The sequence below is a fragment of the Giraffa tippelskirchi genome, chromosome 1 (assembly GCF_054371585.1).
Source record: "Giraffa tippelskirchi isolate mGirTip1 chromosome 1, T2T-mGirTip1v1.2.pri, whole genome shotgun sequence".
In the NCBI taxonomy this organism is placed as follows: Eukaryota; Metazoa; Chordata; class Mammalia; order Artiodactyla; family Giraffidae; genus Giraffa; species Giraffa tippelskirchi.
In genome coordinates, this window is record NC_137275.1 from 20,492,127 (window position 1) to 20,516,767 (window position 24,641).

Here is a 24,641-nt window from a genome sequence, read left to right on the forward strand (position 1 = left end):
TATTTTGGGGAACTAAATTTTTTCCCATTTATGCCATAATATGGCTTCAATGCAGGAGATAATTAATAATGGTTACAAGCTTGCTGAAAAATAACTACTAGTCAAAAGCTATTTTGATTGCTTAGAGCCAATCCAATGACTTTCACTGTTCTAATTTTGTCATATCAATTGCGTCAAAATTGGAAATAGTTATTATGTAGAGATTTTTTTTTTTGGCCATTATAGAATTTAATTTATAACAAGTGAGCATCAATTTAAATTTAATTTAAAGGTAACTGACAGACATCTGGAGAGAAGAAGGCTGAGAAAGAAAAATGGGAATTATTAAGAGATTTTGGTAGATACATCTCTAGAACAAACTAAATTAAGAATTTCACCCAATCTACCAATGAAATAAAAGTTATATTTATGGAAAGATCATGACCAGGATAGAGCAGCCACACACAGGGTCACTTCTATTATATAACTATGTTTCAAAGTTTTGATAACATTTAGTAGAAAATAATTTCATCCCTTATCTCATTTTGAATCTGTATGCTGCTGCTGCTGCTGCTGCTGCTAAGTCACTTCAGTCATGTCCGACTCTGTGTGACCCCATAGATGGCAGCCCACCAGGCTCCCCTGTCCCTGGGATTCTCCAGGCAAGAACACTGGAGTGGGTTGCCATTTCCTTCTCCAACGAATGAAAATGAAAAGTGAAAGTGAAGTCGCTCAGTCGTGTCCAACTCTTAGCGACCCCATGGACTACAGCCTACCAGGCTCCTCCATCCATGGGATTTTCCAGGCAAGAGTACTGGAGTGAGTTGCCGTTGCCTTCTCCAGTCTGTATGCTACCAGAACAAAAAATGCACTAGAAGAAACCATAGCAACTCAAGTACCAGAACTTCTTTCATCATTTAGCACAGGTGTTCTTCATTCATGGAGTCAACACACATTCCCAAAGTGTCAAAGAGCGGCTTTTCATGGTACTCTTTTTAATGGGTTTCCAATAAGACAGAAATACTATTTAAATGGCAGGGAATGCCATATTGGCAAACACAGAAGAACAGGATGTTTCTGCCTTTGGTTTATGAACAGCCATACTTGTAGGCTTTTAGCTCTATTATTACCATCCATTCAAGGAAGATATGTGTGACATAACAACTACTATAAACCCAAAATTTCAGTGGCAGAAGGACCTTCCAGCTTAACAAGTCTGCCCCTTTATCTTCACCAGTGAAGAGACTTAACACATGTCTTTCACAAAGTAGATGCTTAGTTAACATTAAGTTACTAACTACCACAGGTAACTATAGGCAGAGGCAGAACAAAACTCCATGTTTTCTGTGTCTTCTGATAACTTCACAGCCTCTGAAATGGCTTAGTTGATTCTAATCAGGTCAGACTGAACTTAGATAAGAATTAACCACAGAGAGAACGTCAACAACAATCCATGGCCTGAAAACATTCTGTCACACACATAAATATAGTGAGGAAAAGAATTTTGAAACAATTTCTCAAGGGCAAAAGTGTGAGAGGAGATATTTATGACAAATAGAAATGGGAAAAAAAGAAAAACAATAAATGTATAGATTGAACTCCCTTTCTTGCTGGATAATTTTTAGTGAACTTTACTTAAGAATAGATTCTGTGTCTGAACCAAAAGCCACGATCAACGTGAAAAAGTGTCTGGACATGGACATAGGTGAACAAGGATGTGGACTTGTGATTGTGATTAGATTGGTCACTTAAAGAAATCTCCAACAGTCCATCTTCTGAGCCTTGGTATCTATTGATTACTTTATAGGAAGCAAAGGCATATCAAGAGAATTAAACACTTAATTGCATGTTTAAGTTCAATTTCATAGAACAAATGAAAGCACTTGTGGAAGAGAGATACAGAAGAATAATTAGCCTGGGTTTTTGAAAATTGGGTTGCTGGTTGCCTTTCTTGTGAGGGCCCTGAAATGAAAACATCAATATTTCCAAATAAGTGGCTGAGTAAAGTGGTAACTCTTGCATACCCTCTTGGATCACTCTAACCATTTTGCTAAACTTCTCATAATTGAATGACGCTTGTCAGAACATGAAATGAAAAAAGCAAGAATCCCATGCAGACTGAATTATAAAATCATGTTAAGCCAATCTTCCAAAAGAGGGCACACGTCCCTGGGAATGTGTTCACATCCATACACACTGACACTCAACACACATCCTCCACTAAGCTAGTCACACAAGGATCTGTAAAGGAAAACACAGGTAAACAATAGTCTCCACAAATTTCAGATAAACATCAAAGCTGATTGAATTATTTGCTAAGTTGCTAAGGAATCTAAGGCAAGAAGCCTGCTTTAAAATATGAAATTATTCTATTTCTGTGAGCAGAGATCAATGATAAGCTATTGTTTGTTTCCAATCTATTTTCAAAGACCATTACAAAAATAAATCAGTGTGTTCTCTAACAGTTCTAAAAACAGTTTTAGTGATTGTTTTTCTTGTGTAATTATTTTTTTTAAAGAAAAAGATGTCCATATTTACTAAAATCTTGCATTGAGTTACATTCAGAAACAAATACAGTCCAGTTCTCCTTGGTGGAAATCATCAGTCTATTTGCTCATTCACCTTTGACTACTGAAAAATCTTTTGAAATGAAATGCATTGGCAGTGCAAAAAAAGTCCATAAAAATAAACTAATGATTGAGTTAAGCATCCAGATGAGTTCTTCACCAGGTTATCTGCAAGCACAGGACTCTACTGTCATGTTTGGATATACTTTAAGTACCACATTCTTATTTTCATCAAAGAATAAGATACTGAGTGAGGACATCTTTTCTGGCACACAGCAGGGCTCGGGAATTCCAGGAACGACCCCCACGGCTCTCACTATACTCTGGATGGTAGCATGATTTGATGGCTTCAAAGACTAGGAAAGAAAAGGGAGAAAACAGGTTAGGTGGAATGGCTTTTCCCCTCTCCAGCCCCCACTAAAAATATATATATGATGGATTTGGTTCAACAAATTAATAAAGCCCTCGGCATCATCACACATTCAGCCCAATCTCCAATATCACCATAACCAAAACGGTTGTCATTGACTAAGTGCTTACTCAGACTGATTGGTAAAGAATTCGCCTGCGATGCAGGAGACCTGGGCTCAATCTCTAGGTCGGGAAGATCCTCTGGAGAAGGGAATGGCAAACCACTCCAGTATTCTTGCCTGGAGAATTCCATGGACAAAGGAGCCTGGCAGGCTACAGTTTACGGGGTTGCAAAGAGTCAGACATGACTGAGTGACTAACACTTCGACTTTTTTTCAGGTGCCAGGCATGTTCTGTGTAGTATTTCTAATCCTTACCACATAACCACCATTTCTTACATTTTATAGATAGAGAAATAGACTTAAAAAGCTTAAATGACACATATAAAGTCATATAGACATGGACAGTGAGAACTCGAATCCGGTTTTCTAAGCAGGAATCATTTAATTAAAAATGATTTCGTCCTCAAACAGGGGATTAGTACATCCTAGGATATTTTCAGACCAGTCAATCCTAAAGAAAATCAGTCCTGAATATTAATGGGAAGGACTGATGCTGAAGCTCCAATACTTTGGGCCACCTGATGAGAAGAACTGACTCACTGGAAAAGACTCTGATGCTGGGAAAGATTGAAGGCAGGAGGAGAAGGGGACGACAGAGGATGAGATGGTTGGATGGCATCACAGACTGTATGGACATGAGTTTGAGCAGGCTGCAGGAGTTGGTGATGGACAGGGATGCCTGGTGTGCTGCAGTCCATGGGGTCACAAAGAGTCGGACACGACTGAGTGACTGAACGAAGGGTGTTTTCGATAACAGGATTGCAAGAGAAACAATTTGATCCTGAGCTACTCACAAAGAACGCTTAACAAGCACCAACTTAACATAGATTTTTGCCACTGCTATAGTGACATTTATATTTTGTTTTGAAAATAACACAAACATGTCAAGTGCGTGCTAAGTTACTTTAGTCTTGTCCAACTCTTTGCGACCTTATGGGCTATAGCTCGCCGGGCTCCTCTGTCCAAGGGATTCTTCATGCAAGATCTTCCTCATCCAGGGATCAAACCCATCTCTCTTTATGTCTCCTGCATTGGCATGCGGGTTCTTTACCACTAGCACCACCTGGGACGTCCCCAATGTCTAGAGGCATTGATTTATTTAATAGTTACCACCTGGATGAATGGATGCTGACTAAGAGGACTACACTGTTGGCCACTGGGGGTCACTGTTGCTCCATGGGTACAGACATTAATGCTGTAGCATTTGAGTCTTCTAGAAAACCTGGGGCATATCCCCTAGGGATAATCCAGGGGGCCTGAGGTTATCTTATGGCTGTCAGAAGTTTGACCAAAGAAGCCTGAGTGAGTAAAATCTGTTCCCAAGCAATGCCAAATGGGACCATTACCATACATGAGAGATGTCTGGTTTTATTTAGAGAGCCCTATCTAGCTCGGCTCAGCACTGAAGAACAGTCACTTTTCCAAGCCCAGAATGTTTAGGTATTGCCAGAGTGGTAAGACCTTCTTCCTGAGCAATGCCACACTTTTCAACATCAGTTCTCCCTGATGTCTCTTTTAAGCAGATGAAATCCATTAGAAAAAATTTAGAAACAGGTCTTTGGTAACTTGCCAGAGATCACATGTCAATTCAGGAGTGGGATTTAAGCCAAAACGCTGACTTTTGAATGTCAAGATTTTGAGCCACATTTCAGAGGCACCTCAGCCCCCGGTGAACTGGTATTCTAACTTTATACACCTAAAACTCCCAGTATGGGAAACTAAACATGTTGAAAGGTTAAGAGTACACATAAGCCAAAGGAGAAGCAAATAAGTAGAAAGTTGGCACACTGTTAAAAAATAATAGGACTGGGGGTGGGGGGCAGGAAAAAGGAAAAGCCGATTTGTCTCATCTCATCTTTCAATTTTAGTGAAAAAAAAATTCTATGCATTAGACTTCAACATGATTGCTAACAGGCACAAATTACCTTGAAGTTAGTATTGATGATGGCCAGCTCCTTTATCTACTCTTTTTTTCCTGGAGACTTTAAGTGTATGTTAAAAAGAGTAATTAACTTGCAATTAATTAACTTTGCAAAGAAAGGTATTTTCTCCCCTTAAGGATAAGAAGTCTCTGTTCTATTACGCATCTCCTATGTCCTGTGGCATCAACACTATGCATGTAATTGACAAACTCCAATTGTACTATAGCCACTGTACCAGTGGCCACTGTTTGCTATTTCATCAGTATCAGGTGATTTCTTAAGAAAACTTTTGCAGCCATCCACTTTTCTCTATGGATTTATTTTTAAATTCAGTCATCCAAACGGCATATGATAACACCCCAAAGGATTTTTTAAAAGCCATAGATTTTCTGACAATATTTTGTTACTGTTTTACTGACTCCTATACAATTTAATTTTCATATATTTAAGTAGGCAAGGACTTGATCCATAAATCCTGCTGTGCACTGCTTGTCCTCGGTGCTTGGAGCAGAGCAGGCTCTCTAGGCACTGAATAAATACTTGCCAAATGGATGAAATACTTATAAATAATAACATACCCTCCATTGCACCTATTTCTGTGGAAATAATTCCCATCAACAAAAATAAAAGGCTCTGAGCTAATGACCCAGCACAGATATGGAAAATATTCATGGGTGTTCCCTAGGAAAATTCCTGTCCTGTTTTAAAGCTCTAACTCACAAATGAGCAGTTTCTGGTGGGCTCACTGGAATCCAGCAAGCCCTTGAGTGTTGGCGGTGTGTTTTATCAGGAACCTCTCAGTTTTCTAGGGAGTTGTCCCCTTTCTTTCTCACTGTGAAATCAAGCTGGAATAATGACCAGGAATAATTAAGCCATGCACAAAAGATCCATGTGATCATTTGCTAATGTGGTACATTTGCCAGTCTATCATTTCCATTTGTTTTTGCATTCCGATTATGTTTCTCAGGTCTCGCTTCACAGCAGCTTAAGAAACCTAGTGATGACAAATGCAAACCTGTGTTTTTTTCCTCCCCGCGCACTCTCAGTTGCTCAGTCGTGTCTGACTCTTCACAACCCCATGGACTGTAGTCCAGCAGGCTCCTCTGTCCATGTGATTCTCCAGGCAAAAATACTGGAGTGGGTTGCCATTTCCTCCTCCAGGGGATCCTCCCGACCAGAGGGATTGAACCCATGTCTCCTCTGTCTCTTGCATTAGCAGGCAGATTCTTTACCACTGAGCCATCTGGGAAGCCCTCTTCTTCCCCTGTCTCACTTTTTAATGCGGGTGAAACAGGGCATCGGCATCTATTTAGGTCTTTTTTTTTTTTCTTTTTGCTTAGGTAACTCAATACATCAAGATTTAGGATTTTTAGAGTTCATCTTCATGATCAGAGATTGAAATTGGAAACCTCAGGACATTAATTGAGGCTGCATCATTTTGAACTCATTCCATGTGAATTTCTTGTTTAGACAGGATGCTTGGTTCAAAGTGTTTAGCTTCTTTGCTCCATAATTCTTTGTCTTTGCTGTTCCCAACCTTTGCATCACTCCATGCAAAAATACCTTCCCTCCTCCAATCCTTGATTGGTTCCCTTGGACCTCTTGTCAGCAACAATGGCTCAATCATTTTCATTTGAAATCTCTGTTTTCCATCTCTGGTGGTGAGGGGAGGCCAAGGTCTAAGACTTGGCTACAGCTATATGGGTATTTTTCATCTCATGGCAGAGTGCCAGGGGTCTCTCCCTGGGGGAACAGATTGGCTGTAAGGGCTAGAAATCAGAAAAATCCAAGCTGGCGTGGCTGTGAATGAAATCTGCCTTGCTCAGGCCCTCACCTGCCAAGCGGCGGGTGATGTCCTCGGGTTGAATTCGATTACAAGTGCATTAGCAGGGGAGAGAATGTCATCAGCTCTGAGCCTTCATTCCTGACTCGGGCCATGGGGCTTTGCTCCATGCTCTCCCAGTCCAGCCCACATGGGTGTGATAGCCTAGAAACTATCTAATTGGAATCAGGGAAAGGGCAAAGCCTGGAATTTGGGAAAGGCAGAACACAGCTGTTCTGAATTACAGACAGGTTGTCGACTTTTGCAGATGAAGAGCCCGGCTCTAGAGAGTCAGGCTCTCACTGGGGAGGCCAGAAGGAAAGAGGGCCAGCCGAGGAGTCTGGCTTGGGAGAACTTTTCTCTGGGGCAGAATGTGTATCTATAGTCTGAAAGGTCTTTGGCGTCTCACTTATTCCACATGCATTTGTACTGATCTGGTCAGAGGCCTTATCTTCCTCTGTGGTTCAAAAACTATATTTTTGTTTGAATGGTTGACTCTGGTTACCATGCTGGACACTGGGCTGATAACAGCAACAGTGATGTCACAGCGTCATACCACTTCAAGCTTCCCATCATTTTGCTGACTGTACCACTTGAAAGACACAAAGCCTGTAAGGCTTACAGGGAATCAGTAGAAAGCTTCAAAAGTTAAGCAGGTCCACACAAGGTGATGAAAGACTGAGATGGCCATGTCACAGCCAGACTTCCACTCGAAACTCGGCAAAAGGAAATCTCCAACTGGGAGAGAAGACTCCACCCTTATCCCTGTTACATCTCCCCGTGGTTTGAATGCCATTCCAAGGTTTGACAAGTACTATCATGGGCTTCTCTGGTGGCTCAGATGGTAAAGAATCTGCCTGCAATGTGGGAGACCTGGGTTCGATCCCCGGGCCAGGGAGATCCCCTAGAAGAGGGCATGGCAACTCACTCCAATATTCTTGCCTGGAGAATCCCATGGACAGAGGAGCCTGGTGGGCTACAGTCCATGGGGTCACATAGAGAGTCGGACACGACCGAGCGACTAAGCACAGCATCACGTGTTCAGTTATATAATGGATGCTCTCTTGATTCTATTACCCACCAAAGATCTTATGAACGATTGGGCTGAAGGGAGAATCCTATTTAAAGCCTTGTGACATTTAAAAAGGGATAAGAAACATTTACAAAACTTATCCTTGTCTTATACCTTTTATTCTTTTTTAAAGTTTTATTTCATTTTATCTATTTGATCATGCTGCACAGCATGTGGGATCTTAGTTCCCCAAGGAGGAACTGAACCCATGCTCCCTGCATTGGAATCACAGACTCTTAACCACTGCATCACCGGAGAAGTCACACAATTTTTATTCTTTTGATCCCTATTCCTGTGTTTTTTTCCAGTTTCCTACATTGGGTTTTCTATTCTCCTCAGTCTCAGCCATGGCCATTAATAATGGCAAAAATTCATTGAGTGTCTACTCAGCACAAGGTACTCTATGATCTCATTTTCCCATCATTTTTATAATGCGGATACTGTGATATTTTTATTTACCCCAGTACCTGTTTCAAAGATGAGAAAACTAACATATAGAAAGTTAGAAGAACTTCCCCATCTCAAAACCACCATGGGTAAGAAGTGGAGCCAAGTTTTAAGCCAAAAGGATTCAACAACTCAAAGGATGGTTTGCAGACCAACAGCATCAGTAACATCTAGAGGCTTGTTAGATACGCCAAATCTTGGGCTCTGCCCTAGAAACTGCTGGATCAGAACCTACAAATTAACAAGATCCCCAGGCAATCTGCAGGCACCTTAAGGTTAAGAAATCCAGCTATGATCAATCTGCTGTTGCTGCTGCTAAGTCGCTTTAGTCGTGTCCAACTCTGTGCGACTCCATAGACGGCAGCCCACCAGGGTCCCCCATCCCTGGGATTCTCCAGGCAAGAACACTGGAGTGGGTTGCCACTTCCTTCTCCAGTACATGAAAGTGAAAAGTGAAAGCGAAGTCACTCAGTCGTGTCCGACTCTTAGCGACCCCATAGACTGCAGCCTACCAGGCTCCTCCGTCCATGGGATTTTCCAGGCAAGAATACTGGAGTGGGTTGCCATTGCCTTCTCCATATGATCAAGCAGGTACTCTTTAATCATCCTGTTACACTAACATACTTCTTTCCTTAAATTTATCTGTTATATTTTTAACTTTGGAGAAGGAAATGGCAACCCACTCCAGTATTCTTGCCTAGAAAATCCTGTGGACAGAGGAGCCTGGTGGGCTGCTGTCCATAGGGTCGCACAGAGTCGGACATGACTGAAGTGACCTAGCAGTAGCAGCAGCATTCTTAACTTATCCCTCATATGTTTTTAAATTGTTATTCCTTAGATCACTGAGGACTATGATGAAGATCTATGGAAGCAGCAGCAAGGTTTTTGAACAGGAAAAACAAGCAGAGCCATAACAGATGGGAGAGGCAAATTGGGGCAATTATGGAGACCAACCCAGGTCAGCTAACTGACTGAATATCTCCACGTGATCATGGCTTTCTGGGTCCTAAAATCTGGAGTCAAGAGGAAAGAGGAAAACTTCCTCAGGCAACCTAGAAAAAACATTCACAGTTTAGGAGAGAGAGGAATTATTTGGAAGACTCAGAGACCCACTTAAAATCAGTCATCCTAAGTTTAGAGATATTTTGAATCCATTTCTGCCTCTCAGTGCCACAAAGCAAGCCACACTGTAGAATAAAGATCCATTACTGCCTGTTATTCTTGGCATCTTTGTTGTGGGTTTTAAATGCTGTCCCAGTTTGATCAAGTTTCTATTGATCAATAAAATGTCCTTTATAATCTTTAGACAAGATAAGGATGTTTATATCATTATAAATGTCTACAGTCTCTACTTTTATTTGGGTTGACAAAACCTGGAATCCACAAGGTCTAGAAAATGTAGAAAGCTTATCCTTCTGAGACATCCTAACAGGAAAATGGGATTTCAATCAAGTTCTTGGCCCTGAGGCTGATCTGGCCTCGCTTAGTCGACCTTCTGCTTTATGTGTGTGTTACCTTTAGCATTCCAGTGATCACAAACCTGTAACATGAACATGCTCCTTTAAAGACCTATAGGCAGAAGTTGGTCACTTTTCGTGGCAAAGGGTTTTTCTCCATTAACATACAATAGCAGAACTTGATTCATGTCAAGTTTTGCAAAAAACAAAAACAAAACAACAACAACAAAAAAACACTCGTATTTATCCTCTGAATTCTATTGCCAGGATCACTTTTCACTGTATAACAGAGATTCAAATTGTTATGGGCTAAGAATGGAAGTGTAGCAATAAGCTTAACTGAAGGCCAGGGGGGCACCAATATGTTTTATTAATTCTAAATTCAAAGAGTACAGTCACTTGGACTTGCTGTGCAGGACAGAGGTTGGATTGGGGAGGCTTCTGAGAATATATTTGTCAGGATACTGAGTACTGATAGGTTAAAGGTTCAGTCCCTATTGATTTTAGAAGAGCCATGGATTAGCTCTAAGCGGTTAAAATGAGTCTTAGAAGTTGACAGAGTCATTGTGCCCTATTCTGACTCCAATTTTGATATTTATCAGGGAAGCAAATGAAATAAGCATCTGGTGGATTTCATGAGACAAGTTTTCCTAGCCCAACCCTGATTCTAACCCCCATGACAACAATTCATCTCACAAGAGACTATCAAAAATGTTCTGTATCAGGACATCAATCCGATTAGTCCTTCCTTTTGCTCTCATGACATTCACTCATTCCCTAAATACCCCCTCAAAGGTCAGCCTCCTACCACTGGGGGCTTCCTTGTTGCGGACAGGCATAAATTCACATGTGATCATATAGCTGAATACACACTGTGTTTGGAAGCAGTGCAAAAAACATGTTTTACGCATACATTGTTTTCTCATATCCTTCTTCATACCAATATTGACTTCATATTACTTCAACAACCAGTAAAGAAAAACTAAACATAACATGTTACCTATTACACTTTAGAATGCAATAAATAAAGGTCCAGATGGATTTTGTAAATGAAAACACACATTCAATTTGGGTCTTTCCATGCTATGGAAATGGGAAGGACAGAACAAAAAACAATGGCTACCTTTGGCATGGGGAACTGGCACGCTCCGGAGCAGTAATAGGCATCGAAGGACTTGGGGGAGATAATCCATTCGCTCCAGCCAATATCTGCGAAGTCCACTTTAAGGTACCGTCTGGCACAATTCCGGGGTTCGATCCATTGCTTTCTTCTTGCCTTCTTCAGGGTCTGTTCATCAAACTGGAGCGTCTGGCTCTTCTGTTGAGGTCCCTTTCTCTGTTTCTTTTTGTTCTTACTCTTGTCGGGGGGCTGAGTCTGAAGAGTCTTGTAAGGCTTCCTCTCCTCCCATACCGCATCCTCCTTGTACTGATATTCTGCCCCAGGAAGCTCATTGTTCTGCAGGGGCAGAAGGACCCCTGTAGAGCGCTTCCTCCTTCTCCGTTCAATAGAAAGGGCAGCCCTGCTGTGGCTGTCCAGTTTGGGCACAGCTCCAGTGGGGAAATTCCGGTGTCCTTGTAAGCTTGACACCACACTCTCCGGCTCAGAAATGGCAGCATCATTGGCATACACCAAGATATAAGGCTCAGGACTGGGTGTCATCTTCTTTGGCAGCTGGTGTCCTTTGGTAGTAATGTTAAATCCTATGAGAAACTCCTCGTTTTCCTTGGCTTTCCTCAAAAGTTGGGTGATATCTTTCGACAGCCAGGACACAAAGTCTCGATGAGGTTTCCCTCCATCTACTGAAAGATGACCCAGGAGTTGACTTTGGTTTCCATTGGATTTGAGGATCCATGCAGAGAGGTCAATCTGAATGTGTTTCCTCTGGGCATCATGTGAGCATTCCTGGGACACAGAACAACTCAGGCTGATATTTATCAGCTCTCTGATATAGAAATACAGTGTGGCAGATAAAATGTTTTCTGACTTAGTTAGAGAAGTCAGGTTAAAAATATGCAGTTCCTTGTTTTCAAGGGTTCCTAGGAAGGGAAAAAAAAAGGAAGTAAACAGGAGTAAACAGGACTCTCTACTTCACATCATATACAAAGATTAACTCAAAATAAATGAATGACCTAAATATAAGCACTAAAATCATAAAATTCTTAGAAGAAAATATAGGAGTAAAATCTTCATGGCTTTGGATTTGATAGTCGGTTCTTACATATGACACTCAAAGTGCAAGTAAAAAAATAAGAGAAATAAAGAATAGATAAATTGATAAAACAGATAAACTGGATAAAATTCATAAAAATCTCAAATTATGTGCATCAAAAGATGTTATCAAGAAAGTTTGTACAACCTGCAGAATGGAGAAAATATTTTCAAATCATATATAATATATAATAAAACCTAGGATCCAGGATGGGCTTTCCTGATAGGTCAGCTGGTAAGGAATCTGCCTGCAATTCAGGAGACCCCAGTTCCATTCCTGGGTTGGGAAGATCCCGTGGAGAAGGGATAGGCTACCCACTCCAGTATTCTTGGGCTTCCCTGGTGGCTCAGATGATAAAGAATCTGCCTGTAATGCAGGAGACCTGAGTTCAGTCTCTGGGTTGGGAAGATCCCCTGGAGAAGGGCATGCAACCCACTCCTGTATTCTTGCCTGGAGAATTCTTATGGACAGAGAAGCCCGGCAGGCTACATACAGTCCATGAGGCCGCAGAGTTGGACGTGACTGAGTGACTAAGCACAGCATAGCATCCAGAATATAAAAATAACTCTTACAACTCAACAACAAGTAGACAAACAAACCAATAAAAAAATGACCAAAGGATTCAAACAGACATTTCTCCAAAGAAGACATACAAACAGCCAACAAGCACAGGAAAAGATGCTCAATATCATTAGTCACCAGAAAAATGTAAATCAAAACCTCCATGAGGTACCATTTGACACACATTTGACATTTATAATAATAAACAACAAAATAGCAAGTGTTAGGATGTGGAGAAATTGGAACACTTTTACATTGCTGGTTGGAATGTAAAATGGTTCAGCTGTTGTGGGAAACAGCTTGACAATTCCTCAAAAAGTTCAACACAGAAATGGCACATGACCCCACAATACTCCAGGTATAAACCCCAAAGAATTGAAAACAGGTATTCAAATAAATACATGTATACACATGTTTATAACAGCACTACTCTCCACAACAGCCAAAAGGCAGAAACAACTCAATGTCCATCAATGGATTAATGGATAAATAAATGTGATATTATCTGCAAGAAGATCCAACCAGTCCATCCTAAAGGAGATCAGTCCTGAATATTCATTGGAAGGACTGATGTTGAAGCTGAAACTCCAATATCTTGGCCACCTGATGCCAAGAGCTGACTCATTTGAAAAGACCCTGATGCTGGGAAAGATTGAAGGCAGGAAGAGAAGGGGACGACAGAGGATGAGATGGTTGGATGGCATCACTGACTCAATGGGCATGAATTTGAGTAAACTCTGGGAGTTGGTGATGGACAGGGAGGCCTGGAGTGCTGCAGTCCACGGGGTCGCAAAGAGTCAGACACGACTGAGCAACTGAACTGAACTGAATTGTGATATAGTCATATAATGGAATATTATTCAGCAATAAAGAGGAATAAGGGGTTGACACATCATATAGTGTGGATGAACCTTGAAAATATTAACCTTGTGCTAAATGAAAGAAGTCAGACATAAACGTCTCATGTTGTATGATTCCATTTATGTGAAATATCCCAAAAAGGTAAATCCAGTGAGACAGAATGCAGACTGGTGTTTGCCAGGGGCTGAGGGGAGGGAGTAATGTGGAGAAAGTGCTTAATGGGTAGGGGGTTTTTCTTTGGGATAACAGAATATTTTACAACTAGATAAACTTGGTGATTGCCTAACATTGTGAAACTACCAAATGTTCCTGAGCTATTTACTTAAAAATAGTTATGTTTAAATTATGTAATTTCCATTTCAGCTAAACAAAAGATAACAGGAGTAATTTTACAAACTGAGTAAAGATGAAAGCAAGGATCAGCCGTATTTACTAATATTCTCTTTCCTTTACTGAAATGCAAATCATAAACTTAGTGGTATGAGATCTGAGAGCACTGACCTCTCTTAATGAGACTACCAAAAACTATTCCTATAAATCTGGTACAGTGTCATAATAGTGTCTTATCTGAAGCAGTGTCCAGCCTCCTGGTTACAAGCATCAGTGGAAGTAAGTTCACATTGATTCAAGTTCTGGCTCAGCCACTTATTAACTGTGTAACTGGGCAAGTGAGTGTTCTCATTCATTAAATGGAATAATAGTCCTGTCATCAGAATTAAGGGCTTCCCAGGTGGTACGAGTGATAAAGAACCTGCTTGCCAAAGCAGGAGACATAAGAGACATAGGTTCAATCCCTGGGTTAGGAAGATACCCTGGAAGAGGGCATGGTAACCCACTCCAATATCCTTGCCTGGAGAATTCCTTGGATAGAGAAGTCTGGTGGGCTACAGTCCATAGGGTTGCAAAAGAGTCCCATGCGACTGAATTGACTTAGCATGCATTCAATCAGAATTAAGTGAGATGTGTGTAAATCAATTCACAAAGGGTCCAGAAAGTGTTTCTTAAGTATAAATTATTATTATTATTATTATTATAAGTGCTGATATTAACCATAAATTGGGGATTATACTTTCTATCTGCCTTACAAAATTAAGGGTGCAGGATGAGGGTGGGTAAGCAAGACCATATAGCTCTATCTTCAGATAATGTATCTGAAAAAAAAAACTGAGTCATGCATTTGAAAGTGTCATGAAGATAATGCTGTTTGTGGAGCTTGTCTAAAGTTTATGGGATTAGGGGCTTCCCTGGTGGTCCAGTGGTTAGGAATCCACCTTGCAATGCAGGGGAGGTAGGTTCGATCCCTTGTCAGAGAAATAAGATCCCACATGCCATGGAGCAACTAAGCCTGCACTCTGTTATCTACTGAGCAGCCTGTGCTCTGGAGCCCTAGTGCCACAAGGAAAGATCCTACATGATACAACGAAGATCCCGTGAGCTCAACTAAGACCTGATGCAGCCAAATACATAAATAAATTTTAATAAAATAAAAAAATAAAGCTTATGACATCACATGAATTTAAGAGGGGAATTGCTTCTCTAGAGCTCGATGAAATTATTGAAACTAAGCAACTGTATTTCCAATTTTTCAAATGCAGAAATGAGGAGTAACAGAATGGGTGACTGATTAGCAGGGACAGAAGCTGGTTCCTGCTCTTGAGATCATCTCATGAGCTAATGGTAAAGCTGAAGTTACACTCAAGAATCCCCAGTCCTGGGATGGGGCACCAGAGATTGAACCCTCTTCCACACACTTGTTTCATATACAGATTTGTTTCGGAAACATATGTGCAATTGTGAAATTATGTTATTGATCAGAAACATATTTCAGTAAAAACAAAATATTTTAGCAAGATCGGAAAGTTAAAATGCATTCATTGAGTCCCCAAGTACAGGGGAAGTGCATTTGGGACACATTTCTCACTCCTTTCAAACATGGTGTGAAGGAAAAGGGGGAAACTTCCATTTGTGAAGGTTTGTATAATCCATGACACCAGCATAATATTTTATAGACCTTTATTAGAAAGCCATGGCATCAGCCTTGTTCAGACTCTAGCTCTGATTTATACCAGTTACCAGAGCATATACTTTTACCCAAATGGAAGTTAAAATGGAAGGAAAAGAAGTCACTCTCTTCTAAGTATGTGGCAATCGGATGGTTGCCAAAGGAACACACTGGAGTGAGGAAATGAACTCTGAGGGATGTGGGGGGTGGTGTCTTACTGGGGAAACCAGTCTTGCCCTTTCCCTCTACATTTGGCTTCAAAATATTTCCTTCTTACAAACACTTTGTGTCCTGCAGTTAACCGGCCTCCACCTTGAGTCTAACCTTTGATATCATCTCATGAGTGTCTCTGGAGAAGGCAATGGCACCCCACTCCAGTACTCTTGCCTGGAAAATCCCATGGACGGAGGAGCCTGGTAGGCTGCAGTCCATGGGGTCGCTGAGAGTCGGACACGACTGAGCGACTTCACTTTCACTTTTCCCTTTCATGCACTGGAGAAGGAAATGGCAACCCACTCCAGTATTCTTGCCTGGAGCATCCCAGGGATGGCGGAGCCTGGTGGGCTGCCGTCTATGGGGTCGCACAGAGTCGGACACGACTGAAGCGACTTAGTAGCAGCAGCAGCAGCAGCAGCATGAGTGTCTCATAACCTACCATATACCTCTTCTGATGGCTTTAATTTTAATTCATCGCCTTCCTTTGAAATCAGAGCCCTATGGCCCAGGCTCAGCCCTACCACGGTGGCTCAGTAGGTAAAGAATCTGCCTAGCAAGGCAGGCGACAAGGGTTTGATCCCTGGGTTGGGAAGATCCCCTGGAGAAAAATGGCAACCCACTCTAGTATTCTTGCCTGATAATCCCATGGACAGAGGAACCTGGTGGGTTACAGTTCATGGGGTCACAAGAGTTGGACATGACTTTAGTGATTAATCCACCACTAGCACCACCATGCCCAAGAGCTGTGCTCAGGCAAATTATCTAAACTCTTCAAGTCTTAGTTTACTTACCTGTAAAATGAGCCCAATAGTATCAGCAGAGTTGCTCTGAGAATTAATTGAAAGAGTGTAGGTAATGTATACAACATATAGGACAAAATTCAATGAATGTTAGCTAACTAGAACAGCAATGTCCAAGTAGGCACTTAAGTTTGAATTCAGATGTGCTGTAAGTGTAAAACACACACTTAGTTTCGAGCCCTTAGCACAAAAATGAGTATAAAATATCAAACGAATATTTTACATTGATCACGTGTTGAAATCGTACCATTTGGAAACACTGGGCTAAATATTGTGACCATTGTGATTTATACCAAGAAATCGGAGAAGGCAATGGCACCCCACTCCAGTACTCTTGCCTGGAAAATCCCATGGATGGAGGAGGCTGGTAGGCTGCAGTCCATGGGGTCACTAAGAGTCGGACATGACTGAAGTGTCTTAGCAGCAGCAGCAGCAGCATACCAAGAAATATGTATTTGGTCTTTGTCTCTGTTTCAGGGCCAGAATTCCTAAAACCTTTGGAACTGTCTAAGTGATGAGAGCCATAAAGTGTCTGTTTTATGCTAATGGGGTGATTTTGGAGGCCAACTAATCTGGGCTTCCCAGGTAACTCAGTGGTAAAGAATCTGCCTGCCAATGCAGGTGACAGGGATTCCATTCCTGGGTTGGGAAGATCCCCTGGAGAAGGAAATGGCAACCCACTTTGTATTCTTGCCTGGGAAATTCCATGAACAGAGGCCTGGTGGGCTGCAGTCCATGGGGTCTCAAAGAGTCAGATGCAACTGAGCAACTGAAGACCCACAAAGAATGGGAGTCGGTGGCCTGGGAACTTAACCCTGTGATTAGGGGTTTGGCATTTTCAGTCTCACCCTTAACCCCAGATGTCTGGGTGGGGAGAGGAGCTGGAAATTAAATTAGTCACCAATGGCTAATGACTTAATCAGCCATGACTACATAATGAAGCCTCCATACAAATATAAAAAATACCAAAAAGAAGGTTTGGAAGCTTCTGGGTTGGTGAACATGTGGAGACTGGGGAAAATGATGCTCCTGGTGACAGCATGGAATCCCCAAGCCCTTCCTCTACCTTGCCCTGTGCATCTTTCACCTGGCTGTTCCTGAGCTGAATCCTATACTAAAGTGGGAATCTAGTGATTAACTGCATTTCCTGAGGTATGTGAACCTCTCTAGCAAATTAATCAAACCCAGGGAGGAGGTTGTGGGAACTTCCAATCTGTAGCCATAAACACAGGTAGGTCATAAGCACAGGAAACAATCTGGGTTTGGGACTGGCATCTGAAGTGGAGGACAGTCTTGGAGGACTGAGCCCTTTATCTATGGAATGTGGATGCTCTCTTTAGGTAGATAGTGTCAGAATTCAGTTGAATTCTCAGACACCCTTTTGGTGTTTGAGTATGGCTTGCTGGTGTGGGTGTAGAACATTTAAAATGTAATATATTATTGAAATTAATCTCACCATTTGTTTTTCATATTTTTAATGAGGCTACTAAAAATTTTAAATTGCATATGTGGCTCACATTTGCGGTTCAAAGTAAATTTCTCCTGGACAGTGGAATGACCACCATTTTTGTGGTCATGTGGTCCACAAGGAAAGAAAAACGGCATTTTTTTTTTCCAAATGCAGGGAAGAATTAGGAATTTGCTAAACATGAACATGCAAACCAAAATGTAAGTTGGGCAAGAGATTATTTTCTTGGAAAGCAACACACCTTCCTTTATTAAGGACATATTTCTGTGGTTAGTCGCTCAGTCTTGTCCCATTGCTTGTGACCCCATGGACTGCAGCCTGGCAGGCTCCTCTGTCCATGGGAATTTCCAGGCAAGAACACTTGAGTGGGTTGCCATTTTCTTCTCCAGGGATCATCCTGACCCAGAGATCAAACCGTCTCTCCTGCGTTGGCAGGCAGATTCTTTACTGCTAAGGCATGGGGAAGCCCAAATTAACTATACTTCAGTGAAAAAGAAAAAAAGAATGAGGGCAAAAGGGATTGTTGGGGAGGCGATAAGAGGAGCACACTGTAGTCATCTGTGGTGCTGGATATCTGGAAGCTTTTGCATAAGCAATATTTCCAATGTTTTAAATGGAGACTTATAAAAAAAATCCCAAATTAACCTAGCTATTCGAAGTCCTTACAGACATATCAGCTGTCTAAATTCAGAAAAGGAATAGATAGGGACTTCCCTGGTGGTCCAATGGTTAAGAATTTGCCTTCTTTAAAAAAAAAAAAAGAAGACTCTGGCTTTCAATGCAGGGGACGTGGGTTCGATCCCTGGTAGGGGCGCTACCACATGCTGCAGGGCAACTAAAGCTTCACACCACTAGAGACCTCCTGTGCAATTACAGAAAGTCCGTGTGCCATAACCAAGACTCAGAACAGCCAGAAAAAATTTAAAAAAAAATTTTAGAAAAATTTTAAAATTAAAAAAAATTTTTTTTAAAAGAAAAGGAATGGCCAATTGACATTTAGCTCCTAACTAACAGCATTATATGACCCCTGGCACTCAAAGCCTTTGCCATTCCCACCCAGGTGAAGGAAAACATTAGCTCTGCCTATCCTAGATTTCCCTCCTCCCCACCTTTTTTAAAACAGTAAATCTCCACCATTTCACAAACTATTCCTTGATTTCTTTATCCCATACTTTATTTTTGTCTTCTCTGAATTTAAAGCATTTCATTTCCATACAAGTCAATGCTCTCTTCCCCAAAACAAGTCAACAAATACTTCCCTGAAGGCTGAAATATATGCTAATAATATCTGTTCCATTACTCTCATGTCTTTTTCGATTTTATATTAATTTAACTGTTCAAAAAAGTATCTTTTCCTATACTTAAGAGCAGGAGTTCTGCAATAGACTTCTCTCTCTTCACCATGCAAAGCACAGATTTGTCTGTGAAAAAGATGTCTATGTTGGCATATCAGTGAATGGAAAATGCTTTCCTGTTCACTTTTTCCATTCTTCTGAAATATTCTGATACTCACCTATTTGGAATCAATGAATTCGAAAATGGAAGCATACTTTCTGATTAATAAGAGCAAAATATAATAATAATATTATTAAAACCAGTGGCAAGTGTTATCAGCTTACAGAACAGTGGTTTATGTATTTTCAGGCTGCGCTCTGTAGTCTTCAGGTACTAGAGAACATTAACTGTGTGCCACACCAGTTCACTCATATCTACAATTGCATGCTTATTCTGGGTGCTCTAACTTTAACTAGTTTATTAACATAAAAGAAAGTAGCTAGGAAAGTAACCTAGATGTCAGTCTTAAAGTTATTTCTTACACATTTGAGTTAGAGAATACCTGCTCTGGAGGAAAGAAAAAAAAAACAAAAAAACTTTAACCAATGACTTAAGAATTGTTTACAAATACTCGAGGGGCCATAGAGAGATCAGAGTTTTTCTTGTCAGTGTCAAAGATGAGAATTAGGTCTAAAGGTGATAGCTGCATGGAGGCAGAATCCAGGTTAAGGTAAATAATGACTGTCTAAGTGTGTAGACTGATGGTGAGACCCTTCTATGGGGCCAGGCAGACAGAAGAGAAATGACCATAATTCAAGACTTACTGAAGGATCTCTTTATAGTAGGGAAGGTGTGAAAGTTGAACTAGATAACCTCTTAGATCCCCTGCAAGGAACTACAATAGGCTTTAATTTCAGCTCTTTCCGAGGGAATGTTTTTGATGTCAAAATATAACTACCAATAGGTGGTGCTGTTTTCTTACTGTTTGCTGAGCGCTAGCATAAGCTTGGCTTTTCCCTGCTGAACGTACTTCTCCCATGGTCTGCTTAGAATGTGCCATTGACATAATATTCTGAATTCCAGAGTCATCATACCTGTGAATTGGAAAGGGGCTTAGAAGTCAGGTGAGTTTTAGAACAAGCCATACTGTTTGTTTGTGTTTTTTTTTTGGACAACTGTTAGGACTTTGCCACTTCTCCCTGAAATGCCTTCATCCAGCCTAGTTCTCCTTGGTGACACAGATTCCGTTTTTAAGGCAAAGCAGAGGCAAGCTTTTTACAACCTATTCCTTTCATTCAGACCCTGCTCCATTACTATTTTCATCATATTGTTATTTCTTCCTAAGACCCTAAGTTCCTTAAAGACAAAGCTCTGTAGTAATTATATCAGACTCTTCAGCCCCAAGCGTGGGGCTTAACTCTTAAGTAGTGCTCAGTAAATACTTCTTATACGAATAAACAGATTTAGTCCAACCTATTCATTGTAGAGGGCTTCCCCTGAGGATCAGCAATAAAGAATCTGCCTGCAGTGTAGGAGATGTAGGAAACTCGGGTTCAATCCCTGGATCGAGAGGATCTCCTGGAGGAGGGTGTAGCAACCCACTCCAGTATTCTCGCCTGGAGAATCTCATGGACAGAGGAGCCTGGTGGGCTACCATCCACAGGGTTGCAGAGTCGGACACAACTGAAGCGACTTAGCACGCACGCATACACATTCATTGTAGAAATGTGAAAATGAAGGACCATAAAAGTCAGCCAGCCAGTGAGCACTGATTTTGCAGAGGAACCCAGGTCTTCTATTACCTATATAAGAAAATTTTTTGGGGGGGGGGTCTGGTTATTAGATAAAGGCAGAACATTTATTTCTGTTTTTATCTGAAAAGAAAGCACCTGCTCCTCAAGAAACCCAGGACTCTGCAAAGAAACTAAGACCTGGGACCAGCCGTACTATTGTGACAGTTCAGTTCCTCTTAGAGAGGAGTCGAGGTGGTGCCCGGGGCGTGGGGAGTGGGAGGTCACCTTCGTGCTGGCCCACACAGAACGTTTTCAAAGGGAAATAGAATGTACAATGGAAAGCTTTCTATGTAAAGTCTGATTTTAAAACAAATAGACTAAATGAAATCTTGATGATTAGTTAAATCCCCAGGAAGCAGCGAAAACATTTTAGTCATACAGAAAATATGTAACTAAGAACAACTCTTTTTTTTCCCATCCCTCTCTCCAAACAAAGCACAGCTGCTAGAAATGCCGGGGTGCCTAGGACAGGGCTGTATATGCTCATAGTCACGGGTTGAATACTGTCTGTCGATTATGGCTCCAAGGCTACAGTTCCTCTATGCCACCTTCAGTTTCCCGGCATCAAGAGATGGAGAGATTCTAAATAGAACACGGTCAGAATGTTGTTTTTCTTGCAGAGTTCCAGTCAAATGACTGAGTTTTATGGGATCTCAAAACAACCATCCTCTATGTCCAAAGTAAAACACGGCCAAAGATGATATAATGTATGTTTTTCTAGAAGAGCAAAATGTTCACTAATCAGTTTATCTACCCTTACCCTCCACCCAAGGGCATTCCTAGACTATGAGCTCTCCGAGGGCAGACCCTTGTCCAGATAAATCTTTGAACTCCTAGCACTTTGCGTGGTCTGGAGCATTGGTATCCTGAAAAATATTTAAAAATATTTAACAATGAATGAGCCATAGTGCAAACTTACCAGCTTCTTGAGTGTTTCCTACTTCACACCAAAGTGAAAAAAAATTTAAGTTCCCAAAGTCAGCCAGAGGCCTTCTGGGGGATAAGTATCCTATTGAGTTTCACTTCATCAGGAGAAAAACATTACTAGAACAGTGTATAAAATAGAATGGCTTTGTCCCACATCTTCATGGTAAAATGTCTTAGGGGAAACTCTTAAACTGAAATTTCTTTCAGTTATTTTTAAAGCATCTGTTGCCTGGCTGATAGCGTACCTAGCGTACTAGGTAAGAACCTAGTCCCCTGAACACCTAATTGGGCTCAACTGAAATGTTTTCTGAGTGTCTACTGTGTGGCCACCTATGCCAGACTCTCAAAATACAAGCTTGAAATGAAATATGCTATTTGCCCTCCAGAAACTTGACCCCTGCCCTATCACCCATTTTCTAGCAAATCTACTAGCTCCCAAATCATGCAGCTGGGAAAGAAGGGTTAGACATCTTTATTAACTTACTTCTGAACTCCTCCCCAGGGTAAAGCTATCATAAAAACATTAATATACCATCCAAAGTGAAAGAAACTTACCCTTATGTAAATTAATAAACCATTTGTCCAGGGAAAGACCCACTAAAACTGCCAGATGAGAACAGAACTAGAAGGTTAATCAATCCTGAATTTCAGACACCAGTTATAAGATATTCAAAACTCCAGGGATGTTGAGTTTAGAGCAATGTCTCAGACATGTGTCAGAATCACCTTGCTGGCTTGTGAAAACCGAGGTTTCTGTGCCCACCCTCAGAGTATCATTCAGATGGTTGGGTGGACTGGAGGATTTCTAATAAGTTCCCTGGGTGATGTTGATGCTGCTAACTCAGGGATCATACTTTGAGAAAAACTAACTTCAAGAAATCACTATAAAAAGGTGCAACTCTGCTCCATGAAGCCACCAAGGTCAGGACAGAACCAGTAATTGCTTGAATGGAAATTTGGCATAGATTGTATTACAAGAGGACTACAACCTCTTCATGTTTACATTGCTATCCAGATATATCCTTTGTGCCACAAACAACTGCATGGTATTACTGTGTTAGGTAAGTTTAAGGTTTTGTGGGGAGCGAGAGAAAGACAGTGTCTCAAAGTATTAAGACTATCTCATTTACATGGGACTTCCAAATGCATTTTCTCATTCAATTTTTTTCAACTACATTTCACCATCTTTCTGTGAGACTAGCACAGTAGATATGACTTAACCCATTTGATAGATGATGAAATTAGGCCTGGAAATATTAGATGACTTTATTAATTAGCAATGCAGCCAAGATTACCATTTAGATCTCTTAATGCTCTTAATCCTAGATTCTCTAGGAATCGCTTCTCTTCTTGAAAACCATTTATCTTAACCCATACCTAAAGTCAGCAGTTATATTCCATTCAGTCTTTAGATTAATTCCATGCAATTAAATTTTTTCTTGGCAGGAAAAGCAAATAAGATCATGTTGGGCCTCAGTAGTTTTAACTTTGAATCAGAGGACTGGGCAGAAAATCTCTCATTACTAAAGCTATTGGATACAATTATTTTATAAAAGGAACATTTAACATTTACTCACTATAATATTTAAAGTCATGTTTAATATTTACTCACTCAGTAAAGTAAGAACATACTGAAGTTGGAAATATAGTAGGATCAGTTTGTCCAAACATTTTATTTATAATGCCCAAGCAAAACCAAGGCATTGCGTTACTGTGGTTCTACTGCCAAGAAACAATAGATCGTAAAGGAAGGTAGATTACTGTAGGATTCAATAAAACACCATAGTCAATTGGCTTTATGACTTACATGTGGACGTTTTAGACAAATAAAGAGACATTCATGCCTTTAATATCATCCCTGAAAATGTGTGTTACCAAGAGTGCTTTAGGTACCAATATCCTAGGACACAACCACTACTAACATATTACTAGACTAGTGGCTTTATGGATTTCTAAGTATATTCCATAGGTGAGGGCTCTTCGGTCACACTGCCATGGTTTACTATGCTCCAAAGTAGATATTACCCTGGTAAACTTGTGTCACTTGATTAATACTATGTCACTGTTTCCATTACAAAATTCTATTTTCATGGCTTAGGAACACAATCATAAAAATTCACTCTGAATTGAAACTTGGCATAGGAAAGTTCAAATAGAAACTATTTATGAAGCCAAGCTTCTTTCCATCATACCACTGAAATAAAGTTATCAAGATACTGATTTCTGTGCTGTGCTGTGCTAAATCGCTTCAGTCATGTCCGAGACTTTGTGCGACCTCATGGACTACATAGCCTGACAGGCTCCTGGGTCCATGGGATTCTCCAGGCAAGAATACTGGAGTGGGTTGCCATGCCTTTCTCCAGGGGATCTCCCAGACCCAAGGATTGAACCTGCGGCTCCCATGTCTCCTGTTTGGAAGGTGGTTGTTTACCACTAGCGCCATCTGGGAAGCCTAGGATATACATATTTAATGGATAGGAAAACCATCAATTTTAGGAGAAAAGTTCTGATATTAGGGCAGAAAAATCCTGAATAGCATATACAAAATTTCTCAATAATTTTCATTAGGCTTTTTGATAGGTATAAGTTTTATTATATCTAATAAATACAACAAACAATGGGATTATTTAAGGGCTTTGACAGGTATCTATAACCAAGGGATTGATGATGATAAAACATTAACAAAGTGATGAGTATGATCTCTAGTGAATTTTTCCACAAATAAAGGT

At 40.8% G+C, this 24,641-nt stretch overlaps 1 protein-coding gene across 1 annotated transcript in view; it reads right to left on the minus strand.

Moving 5' to 3' along the window:
- Positions 1-203: 203 nt before the first annotated feature.
- Positions 204-24,641, minus strand: part of BMP3 (bone morphogenetic protein 3) — a 30,393-nt gene continuing 5,955 nt past the window's right edge. The window contains exons 2-3 of the mRNA XM_081583798.1: positions 10,923-11,836; positions 204-2,902 (exon numbers count right to left, since the gene is read on the minus strand). Coding sequence (XP_081439924.1) covers positions 2,711-2,902; positions 10,923-11,836 — 1,106 coding nt within the window. The 3' untranslated portion in view covers positions 204-2,710. The remainder of the gene's footprint in view (positions 2,903-10,922; positions 11,837-24,641) is intronic.